The following is a 12409-nucleotide window of genomic DNA, read 5'->3' as shown; positions in this document are numbered from 1 at the left end:
CTGCTAAATGCCTAAATTGTAAATTGCACAAAACACAGCCGCGTCCCGTCATCTGTGATGTGCAAACTAGGTCAAGTCCAGTAGAGGTCAGCTCTGTTTGGCAGAGCAGTGAAGCAGTCCATTGTGTTGACAGTCACTAGCTTGTTCTGTGTGTGTGTGTGTGTGTGTGTGCGTGTGTGCGCGCGAGTCTGTGTGTGTGTGTGTGTGTGTGTGTGTGTGTGTGTGTGTGTGTGTGTGTGTGTGTGTGTGTGTGTGTGTGTGTGTGTGTGTGTGTGTGTGTGTGTGTGTGTGTGTGTGTGTGTGTGTGTCAGTCTCTTGAGTGGAGACCATCCCCAGAGTTAAACAACAATGGCCCCAGTGTCCCCGGCCTGCCTGTGCTGCCATAGCGATGGCATGGCTCACAGTAACAGAACACCCAGGTAAAGCATGACCAGCAGAACGGCTCCGTTACAGCAAACACACACCATGGGATGAGCTGTATTGTTATCCTGTATCTGTTCGGTTATGTGACGGGCAAAGAATTTATATGTTTTAACATTTTGGACAAAATACAGAATACTGTATGAATGATATTGTCGCTGTCGGGCAGAAACCTCTTATCTCCATATCTTAACTTTTTGTGTTTTTTGTAAATTAACGCCCTACTTGATCATACTACAGTCACACAAAAGCATCAAAAGTAACAGATCCACAAGCTCGTTTTGAGCTTGTAGATCTGCTACTTTTGCCGTCTTTGAATTTTGAACAGTTTTTGGAATTGAGAGAAATATAAAGAGTGAAAGAGATCAGATGACCCGCCAGAGACGATATAAATGATATACACTGCATATTGGACCCTCTCTCTCACGCTGTGCATGCTTGCCCAGGATGAAATCTCTCCCGTGCCCCTCTCCTGTGCCCTCCCCCTCTGCCACCCTCCTGTGCAAACCTCCTGTTCCATCCTCCTGCACTATCCTCCTCTGCCACCCTCCAGGGCCATCCTCCACTCACTACACCGTCTCCCTCCCAGCTTTCCTAAGAAGGAACAAGACTAAAGCCTGCTTTAAACTTAGTTTTGCATCAGCGTGCCGAAAAGTAGCAGGATCTACAATCTCACATGTGACACGTTGTGGGCTCGTAGATTGGCTATTTTCAGCACGCGACATTGGCCTGCAACTAAGTACACATTAAGCTTTCAAGAGAGAGAGAGATTGTAAGAGATACTATATTGTAATCAGTGATCAAGAACCATATTGCAAGAGATTAGCCTACATTGTGCCTATTTTAAATCTACACACCTGCCTGACTCTAATATATTGAAATCTGCACACCTGCCTGACTCAAACCCTTAACAGCACGTTTAGATCTGTGCCTATGTGATGCTGATACACATACTAACACGTTAAGCCTTGTGTTCCTACAGTATACAATACCTTCTCTTTACTCTTGTATAATTAAAAGTTAAACAACTAAAGTAGGACTGCTCAAATTAACCACTTTCAACCTATTTTGGCCGTGTCATTATAGGCAAAAATCACTACTCTAAAAGCTCACAACACATCGTGATGTGACGTGTTGTGAGCTTGCAAATCGTCTCTTTCCGCTGCATGACACCATCGTAATACTTAGTCTAAAAAGTGGTTGAATAATGTTTTAAACTCAAAAATGCAGCTAATATTAAACTTTAACTTGCATGCGTGGGTAAAACATCCATACTGCATTGTGGTGAAGAGAAGAACGAGGCCAAGGCCTTTCACAGCGCCAACTCCCACAGAGGTAAACACACCCGCGCCTCAGCCCAGCCAAACAGCCATCTTAACATAGCCAAGATTCTACTGGCACTGACCACACTCAGGCTAGAGCAGCGGTTTTCAAACTTTTTAATTTCAAAGACCCCCATAACTCTGAGAGTGTACAAAGGGAACCAAATAAAATATTAATGCCAAACAAAAGAAACACCATAAATGTGTGTCGGTATCAGGAATAAGTTTGTTCTTAGTTTGTTTGTTGTTTTCTTTCTTTCTTTTTTCCACTTTTGTTTTGGGGGGGGGGGGGGGGGGGGGGGGGCATTTTTAAGCATTTATTTTAGAGTTAGTTGAGAGAGTCAGCCTTATTGGAAAGCAATTGAGCCTCTTCCTTACTTCTTTCACAGGTGTTTTTTACCAATGATTCTAATGAAGGCTCTGTTCTATTTAGTGTAGTGCAGTGGTTCTCAAACTTTTTAATTTCAAGGACTCCCATAACTCCATTTGGTTCCATTTGGAACCCCCTCAAGGAACCATGAGGGACTCTCGACCACTTTTTGGGACCAGCAATCTTTCCAGAGATGCAACATGCACAATATCAGGACACACAGTCAACTCAAACTGGGGACACACTGATGAAGGCATTTTGTGCCTGTGTGGTATGCGGCCTAATCATTCGGCTATTGGGTCACCCTCTAATAAAGAAACTTTGAGAGCCAGCTTAGCTTAGCTGGAAAATCTTTTCTTTTCGGCAAATTAAGCCCCACCGGTTTGAACATGGGAAGTTAAGCTACTTTTGGATATTAACTATGGCAGTCTGTCTACATGCTGATGGGGCTTTGGCGTAATAAGCCTCAGATGGATTTGGGGATAAGTTTCCATGATTGACTATTGTTTCTCATCCCTACAAGGGATTGGCATTTAGATTACGGTGATGGAAATCCTCAGCATTCATTTAAAAATCTATATTCTGATAGTAATTATGCTGCTATAGAGTGTTAGAGCCTTCTGATTTTGCTTTGTTGTTTTAACTTTGTTCTGTAAAGCACTTTGTAACCTTGTTTGGAAAAAAAACACAATACAAACTAGAAAATGTGCTCCTCGGAGCACAGGTCTCCACCAGTAGTAAAAAGGGAAAGTAAAAAAAATAGTGTTGGGCATGTGCTGGCCTGCCCATTGACCATCAGGTCTAGAGAGTTCATGGGAGCCGTAGTGTGGCAGTTAGCAGGTACTCAAGTCCTCCTGAGGTGTCAGGAGGACTTGAGTCAGTGGACCCGTCAGCGGACCCGTGCTATTTTAACCAAAGGAAATCACTCTCAGTTTGTACTGGAAAGTACTGTTCCTGATTGATCCTGTCTAAGCTATTTATATTACATATTGTGATGTCACGTGAAACTTGACCAATGTTAGGTGTTCTCAGACGGACACACACGCACGGTCGGGTCATTTGTACTGGAAAGTACTGTTCCTGATTGAACCTGTCTTACCTATTTATATAACATATTGTGGTCACATGCAGCTTGACCAATGTTGGGTGTTCTCAGACGGACATATACAGAGACGGACGGAGAGGAAAATATACTCTCCATTAATCCTGTCAATATTACATATTGTCACGTGTCACTTGACCAATGTTAGCTTGGCTGATGGATAGGTGTGTCACGTGAAGCTTGACCAATGTTAGCTTGGTGGACACACGGAAGGACGAGAACGAAAACAATAGTCTCCTGGCGGAGACAATAAAACTGATGATTACCTGAGCCCAGTGGTTCTTAAACACAATCATGCATGTCTCTGGGTCCACCCCTTTCAGCACCAGAGCCTGCTGCTGCTGCCCAGAGTCTCGGCGGTTGCCGTTGGCGACCATGGAGGCCATCATGCTGACCGCTCTACGCCGTGGACTAAACCATGTCACAGGAGGATGGGGGGGTGAGGGGGTGAGGGTCCTCCTCACTGCTGGCCGTCTGCCACCATAACCACAGGGGGGCCGGTCAAGGCAGCGGATCTGAGGAGGAAACACAGATGCACATGGAATTATCATGTATTATTCTATTATTTATTTATTTATTATTTTTTTGTATAATTTACAATAATTACAAAACAAATACTATGTATGTACAATTATTATTTATTATTGTGTTGTTACAATGAGGTATAAAATGACCGTATATGATTACACAGTGTAGGATAGACGGGTGTGCGCACGCACACACACAGTTTCTCTTTCTTCCGTCAATATTTGTGGAATAAAAGACTGAGGTACAACATATTCATAACAATATGAGACAATACATTATGAGTATTTGTTGCACACACATATGCACGCACGCACACACATGCAGAATAATACCAGGTCACATGACTCAGAGAAGGACAGAGAAGGACGCACGCGCACACACACACACACACACACACACACACACACACACACACACACACACACACACACACACACACACACACACACACACACACACACACACACACACACACACACACACACACACACACACACACACACACACACACACACGTCAAGAGAAGTCAGTTTACTGGTCGAATACTGCGTTGAGAGCATTCCAATGCTAAGTGCAGTGCTTCTCAAACGTTTTCATTTCAAGGACCCCTAGTTTGGTGTGCAGCACCGTGCATATTTAGACCACGGACCCCCATAACTCTGAGAGTGTACACTCCATTTGCACACTCTCGGGAGTTACAGACTTCTAAGGGTCCATTTGGTTCCATGTGTACACTCTCAGAGTTACAGACTTCTAAGGGTCCATTTGGTTCCATGTGTACACTCTCAGAGTTACAGACTTCTAAGGGTCCATTTGGTGCCCAACAATCAAGAATTTAGCTGAGGACCCCCTGGAACCCACTCAAGGACCCAGGGGATACCCAGTGCCCACTTTGAGAACCACTGGCCAGGTGGATTCCAGCATGGGCTTAATTGCCACCAGCCTCAGTCTGTGACATCACAAAGTGACGGACGGGTTCGCCTGAGTTAAGCCCTTTTTGCATTTGTTTGGAGGCCACAGACAGTTCATGTATGTATGGTATGCAAAACAACAGCGTCTGTCTCTTTACATAACTCTTGGCCACATTTCACGTCAGCAGGGTCTACGACTTGACATTCAATGGGGTGTTTCACTTTAAAACATGTCTGAGGTGATTCTAACGTCTACTCTGGCTTTTGCGTGCACCCCAGACGCTTATTAAGTAGTTTTGATTCAATACTTAAGACATTTTATATTCATTTGATCTGTGAATGATAGTTATCAGACTCTTGTATAAACCCATTCAACTTTCATGTTAGACTCATTGATCACACACATGACATCCCCGCTTCTGGTGACTGATATTGTCCTCCTAATACAGGGGATTCCCCAACTGTGGTGCGTGCACCCCCTGGGGTGCGCAAGTCTAGGGGGTGCCGTGACATTAATAGTGTAATGGTCGTGCTGGTGTTATAATTACTCTAAATAAATAAATAATACATAATTTCAAAATAGATTATGTTTTAATTAATAGAAAAAAATCATGTACCCAAAATGCACTTGACTTCCTGCCAGAAGCTTAACTAGTGTAGGTCATTAATTATTAATTCATTATTATGCAGAAAGTTCCATTTAAAATCAGGGAAACTGTCCGGTGGTGGTCATGAAAGAGGAGTTACAACCATTAACTACTGGTGCTGTATTCTCTTTAATAACTGCTGCTATGGTAGCCTAAACATGTATAGTTAATTGTGGGCTCGGCAATGCAATCACCGTAAAGTTCACTTTATATCATTATTCTCTCTACTTTTTTGAATGCGAGAGCTCAATAGGCCTATATTGCATATTGTGTTGTGTTTTCTTCTTATCTGATTCAAGTTGATGCCTTTAATGTGGCTATAAATAGACTATGTTGGCTTTTTTTTAAAGGTGTCGGGCATTGAGGGTGCATCAGCTATAGGTCAGGATGTAGGAGGTGCATTGCCTAAAGGATTTGGGAACCGCTCTTCTAATGAATGGGGAGACCTAATTATTTCATGCATGGACTTATAGGACTCCTTTATGCAATTACATTATTAAAAAAAATATTAACCCATTCAATCCGGGGACGCATCTCTGTCCTTTTAGATTTCTTTGGCTATTCAAAAATAGCAGATCTACAAGCTCATAGCGTGGCATGAGCTTGAACATTGGTAACTCAAATCTTTGCTTCTGGGGGTCCCTGGAACAAAATATTTTACAAATGTTCGCTTTAAAGATTTATTTCAAAAGTAGCAGATCTACAAGCTCATAGCACGGCACTCGGTGCTATGAGCTTGTAGATCTGCTATTTTTGAATAGCCAAAGACATCTACAATGACAGGGATGCGTTCCCGGATTGAACGGGTTAACATAATGAAATACCTAATTGAAAAAATGGAGGTCTCCCCGTGTATTAGGACAACATCAGTCACCAGAAGCAGTCCAGCATGGGGTTTGAAGTTGAATACCGTAGTCCAAACTCCAGAGTTGTGACAGTGGAATACAGTAGTCCAGTGACAGACGTGGGAACGTAGAAACGGCAACAGGATCATTTGTCATTACTGGAAGAGGCCATTACTGTTAAATATTACAAAGAGTTTCTTTGACAACACTGGCAGTGGAAGAAGTGAGGTGTCTTTTCCAAACAATGTGAATTCCTTATGCGCTGGAAACCTATTGAGTCCTGCCAAGTCAAACTTTTTGTACGGGACATTTCGAAACACACAAAAGGTCAACCATAAATACATACAGAAATATTGGAAATTACTCATTAATTTCTATGTTGCCAATTCCTCCTTGTTATTGGAACTCGTTACTCAGGATTTTAGAAGCGTCTCCCAATCTGGGGTCTGTCCTAGCCCCCCTTGGAGGGCCTGTCATTATGTTTGTCAAAAAAAAAATCCCACACATTTTCTTAAGTTTAAAAATAGCAAAAATTGCCAATCTTCAAGTTCACAACGCTTTGTGACGTGAAGATCGGCTATTTTTGCTATTCGTCATACAATAAGCACATGTGCGTGTGCGTGCACGTGTAGGAAATCTCAGCTTTTGTCAGATGTAAGAAGAAAAAAAGGTTAGGAACCAGTGGTGTAGGTCAGTAGTTCTCAACCAGCTGTGACCCCCAAAAATAATCATATTTGAACTGGGGACATCCCACCCTGACAAGCAATTGGAGTGTAGTTGAGGCATTCAATTTAGTTTGACTCGGTTCCACAGATAAACATTGTGAAAATAGCAGATCTACATGCTCACAACGCCTCGCAATGTTGTGAGCTTGTAGATCAGCTATTTTCAAAATGTTCTTTCTTATAATATTTGACAAGTTGGCCAATGTTTGACCAGTTTTTATAGTATAGATTGTTGAATACTTTTGAAGCAGTGATGGTCTTCTTTGGAGGTATTAAAAAAGGTCTTAAAAGTCCTTAAATTGTCACGTCACTGTCATCTGGGGACCCTCCCAAAATCATCTGGGGACCCCCCCTGAGGATCCCGACCCACAGGTTGAGAACCAGTGGTGGGTAAACATCTCCTTATCTCTCCAGTGTCTCCTCTCTGTTCCTCCCAGACGAGAAGTGAATGGATTGGATGATAACTATCAGTCCACTATGAAGTGATGTCATGCGCCCAGAGCCTGTATGAGAAGCACATACCTCTGGAAAAACCACAGCACTGCTCCACCGATCTACAGGTCCTATCCCTGCCTCATCAGAGACTTTTATGTAAGCCTGGCTATAATCACACCATCAGTAGATAGAAAAGAAGAAACTAAACTCCCCTCAATGCATTATAATGGTATTTCAACTTGACAACAATTCTACTGAACTGCCACTGTCTGTGGAGACAAAACAGTTCAGACAACAAGGCGCTCCAAGATGACATTTTACTACTATACGAGAAACTATGCATCTTTAAATATACAGTATAGAGCTAGAATACAAGACAACACTGAACATAAAAACAATGTTACTGTAGAACAAAGTTCCTCGCTCACACGCGATACACACAGTACAGAAAGAACTGGTAAAGGGTGATTTCTGTTTTGTCGAGCACCAAAAACACAGCAAATCTACAAGCTCACAACGTGTCGCAGTGTGACACGTTGCGAGCTTGCAGATCTGCTGTTTTCGGTGCATGACACGGCACCCAACCGCTTATAAATCAGGCATAAGTTAACCAACGAACACACAAGCAGCAGCTGCACGCCACACACACCACACACAGTACCAAATTAGTTCCACCCCCTCTTAAAAACGGCTTCTCGGCCAATCACGGCACAACCTGTACTTTTGAATGAACTCTACTCCAGTACCACAGAAACTCCACAGTCCAGAGACAATAGCAGACACGCGCTGCTCGCATTCTGCACTGACTGTGCTCACATCTGCTTTGAGTTAGGGCAAAGAATGTAAAGCTCGCAGGAGAGTGGGTCGTTTTTTTTTCTGAAAGAATTTTAAGAGGAGGGGAACTGTGTCAGAATCCATGTCGGCGGAATTCCTCCTACCTCCTCTGGAGCATGGCGGCTTGGGAAGTCTCTTTTTTTTATGAGACATTAACTGAAAGAAATCTCTCAAACAGTTAAGCGTCAGGCCTCATCCTTGTCCCGTTGGCGACGGCATTGACGGGTAAAAAGAGAAAAGAGAGACACAAAGATTGTTCCAAGCTGAGAGCGGCTGACAGTGTGAAGTCCAGGCTGTGTGTGAGCGGAGGCGAGGTATGTGAGGAAATGACTGGACATGAGTAAGCAGCTTAGAACTCCACAGGATGGGGAGAGGAGGTCACAGAGAGAGAGAGAGAGAGAGAGAGAGAGGAGGAGGAGGAGGAGAAGAGAGGGGAGGGAAGGCTAATGTCAGATCTAATTCAGTGGTTCTCAAATTTTTTTCATGTCATGGACCCCCAAATTAAAATATTTTTGGCCACAGACCCCAATCTGAAAGTATTTTGTGCCCATACAAGATTTTTTGACCCCCATACAAAAATATTCCACATTTTTCAAAGATTTTCAAGCGGAAATTTTTTTTATAGCCAATCTACAGGCTCATAACTGAGCTTATAGATTAGCTATTTTCAAATATCTAATGTATATGAGGATTTGAGCACCACTGGCCTAATTTATTCTTTGTCTTGCGACGGTGACGCTCAACCAAAATAACAGATTTTTCGGATCAACGGAAAAAGACAATCAGTCACACCCGTGCGAGAGTGAATATATAGTCCAAAGCAACTGTATGTCAATGCTGATGTCATTTCATCAGGACTGGGCTACTGTATGCTTACATGATAATGTTTGCCATACTTGCAGGAGAATAACACCATGTCATCTCCAATTAGTGACTGGAGTATAATGGGTCTCCCTTCGTAACCCTGTGAGGCCCAGCATTCTGACCGCTCTCTGACACTAGCACCGAGGCACCATGGGAATTAAGTCACGTGATGTAGTCTTGCAGCGCTCAAACTGCAACCTGCTACATGCACTCTCCAGAGAGGTAAACTGATGGCATGTAGAGCCTGGCCCCGTAGATCTACAAGCTCACAATGAGTCTCGTTGTGAGCTTGTGGATCTGCTTTTTTCAAATAGGGCTTGAGTGGTTAAAAAAATAAAGTTAATTTTACATTACAGTTTATTTTTTATCAATCAATTGTTTTATTTGAAAGTAACTTAAAAGTTTAATGTTTTTCTAATTGATTTCAAATGTGTGCACTTTTTTTCTTACATTATTAAAAATGTTTAAAAAAATTGATGTCTCTGGTAGGCAGGTTTCTGAACTGTCCACAGCCCTCCTTTAATTGAGACACAGAGCGAGTAGACAGAAATGGCGCCATCTCATAATGAGCATTAGTCAGGACCAATTATATGAAGATACGGTTGAAAATGGGTGAATCTAATGGCCAGCCTCAATGTTCAGACAGAACATAGATACCAGAAAACACATTCTTTTGTTTTATTTAGAGTAGCCAATTTAGTCAATTATGCCAATTAATTCCTCCTCATACACATGTCTGTGTGTTGTCACTGCTGTTGCATCGTACTGGCTCATCTGCCAGTGAGGAGGACGCAGCGCCTCCGCCCCACTCCCCGCTGTCAGGTAGAATAGAATAGATAGAATAGACTACTTTATTGAAACAATTTAAAAGCAATTCAATTAACTTAAAAAAAATAAAAAAAACGTCAACATGGATATACACAAAAAAGGCAAAGCTCTTGTTTCCATTGTGGTCCATAAAAGTTCTGCCCCAGCCTGTAGGAGTACTGTATGTGCCGTTAAAAATATAACCCTCCCCGTCTGGCTTCCCTCCCCTGAACACGGGCCAGTGTGTTCATATAGACAAGCGACAAAGCCCGATGCACTTTCTATAAAGTAGGCATAATATTTTCCCCAAAATGTTAGCATGTGGAATCCTGTCTTAGGCCTACTGTATATCCTATAATTCACAACCAGCAACCTTTAAACCTTCAAGATTAACAACACAAGACACCACAACTGAGACCAAATACGAGAGCTTTAAAATAATCCCCAAAAATCATCCAAGTTCTGGCACGTCAACCCAGCAAGGTACGAGACTAGAGCCCAAACAATACATTGGCCATAATTTGACTTTTTTGACGATATATGAGCAATGTGTCCCGATTTTAAACCGCTTTCAATGTGCCGTCTCTATTTTCTTTGTGCGTTTTTTTGCTTATAAGTTAAATGTTCTCAAATAGAAACTTTAACAAAATCTACATCAGTAATAGGTGGTCTAGGACTCTCCAAAATCGTGATCGGAGCCAAAAATCAAGCATCGGACATCTCTACACAAGACTGATCCTTGTTTAGTATACATAATGAAATGTGCTTGGCTGGCTACGTTAAGAGAAGTTATGACCTAAGTCATACTCTCATTCATCTACTGCTGTCAGACCCAGAGAGTCCACGGTGGCCTACAGCGGACAGGATCATGCTGACACAGAGCTGCACAACACACATAACCTGAAATGCGGTGGAGTCACAAATAGGGCTTTTCTTTCATTGGAAAATAAATGAGCATAGGCTAACGTTGCATTGGTAGTATCAGTGCTTGAACTGCATTTGCGATTCGAGAGTTTGAGTAATGCATTTTGTGTCTTCATGTTGGTATTCTAATGTCTCTTGTGACTTGAATGTCTGTGTGTGTGTGTGTGTGTGTGTGTGTGTGTGTGTGTGTGTGTGTGTGTGTGTGTGTGTGTGTGTGTGTGTGTGTGTGTGTGTGTGTGTGTGTGTGTGTGTGTGTGTGTGTGTGTGTGTGTGTGTGTGTGTGTGTGTGTGTGTGTGTGTGTGTCATGTCATGTATGTTTATAGTGTAGGAGTTGACAACATACCAGTCTCATCCTGACTGTCTGCAGTCTTTATCCAATTATGACAATTTGGTAATTAAGTCAAATATGTTGCTTCCGTGTCTTCTCTGCAGACTATAAGGCAGTGAAACAGCCTGGTGCAGCCCTCCGTAAGAACCACAGAAAAACAACAATTTCTGTGGAAAAGGACATACAGTACTGTACCAGATACACACCAGCGTTAATTTTGTCGACTAGAACTATGATGAAAAATCGTCGACTTCCTTTTTTCACTGGCAAAAACTAAATAAAAACTAAGCTATGATGACTAAAACTAAATACACTAAATGACAATTTCATCAACAAATAAAACCTACACGGAAATGTCAGGGAGGGACTAGTGGAGGAGAGATCCAGTAGAACTAAGACAAGTCATTTTATGCTTGGCTGCGGGTGGGTGTCATGCTCATAAAACAGATAATCTACAAGTAGATCAGCTATTTTTGGCACACAGCTAAGTATAAATCAGGCATTATGACGCCATCACTCAAGGCCTGCCAAAATACATTTACTTGACCAAAACATTTCTGTCAAAATTGTTACGATTTATTGGCAAAATTCCGTCTCTATCTTTAAGAAGCGTGCATTTCTAGATGAGGATGGCCATTATGCCATGAACGAGGCACATACTTCTGTTCTGAATTCACAGTGACATGCAGGTTTCACAGCTCCTTGTTAAAGCGCTCAGACGCAATGCATTACGACACACAAACGGTGCTCGCTTTACGCCCACGTTACATTACAAGTACATGTGCTGTTCTGAACTCACAGCTCTGGCTGCTGACGGCATGCTGATGCACCCTGCAGACTAAAGCTTATCTCCTGCAGATTAAAGCCCTTGGCTCATCAATCTGAACAAGGAGGGACTGCCTTGACTTGCCTTCTCTCTCTCTCTCTCTCTCTCTCTCTCTCTCTCTCTCTCTCTCTCTCTCTCTCTCTCTCTCTCTCTCTCTCTCTCTCTCTCTCTCTCTCTCTCTCTCTCTCTCTCTCTCTCTCTCTCTCTCTCTCTCTCTCTCTCTCTCTCTCTCACAACGTTTAGCTGATGATCCAGAGCGATCAACGGTTGGCAGGTTCCGTGATATGCCGGAGGATCAACCGACAGCTGAGGAAACAACGTTTTGAGACTTGTTTGGGCAGACAGAACGACAAGAGAGAGAGCGACGTAAGACAAAGGTCATGATGCCGTTTCGAACCCATGAGGTTGCGATCAGGTCTATGCATGCATGCAGTGCGAGTTAAGCCTGAGCTATGCCTAGTTGCGTGCCAAAAATAGCACATCTGCCAGCTCACAACGCGTCGCATGAGCTTGCTATTTT

At 42.7% G+C, this 12409-nt stretch overlaps 1 protein-coding gene across 3 annotated transcripts in view; it reads right to left on the bottom strand.

The window, feature by feature from the left end:
* Positions 1-12409, bottom strand: part of fhip1aa (FHF complex subunit HOOK interacting protein 1Aa) — a 53835-nt gene that overhangs the window by 30313 nt on the left and 11113 nt on the right. For 2 of the 3 annotated variants that reach the window (XM_084084698.1, XM_084084700.1), the window contains exon 2: positions 3481-3729. In XM_084084698.1, the coding sequence (XP_083940824.1) occupies positions 3481-3603 (123 nt within the window). In that variant the 5' untranslated portion in view covers positions 3604-3729. Of the gene's footprint in view, positions 1-3480; positions 3730-8243; positions 8441-12409 lie in introns of those variants that run through there. The other variant, XM_084084699.1, reaches the window with a different exon arrangement.

Source organism: Gymnoscopelus microlampas (assembly GCF_963454915.1).
Source record: "Gymnoscopelus microlampas genome assembly, chromosome: 2".
NCBI lineage: Eukaryota > Metazoa > Chordata > Actinopteri > Myctophiformes > Myctophidae > Gymnoscopelus > Gymnoscopelus microlampas.
This window is presented reverse-complemented; position numbering and strand designations above follow the sequence as displayed.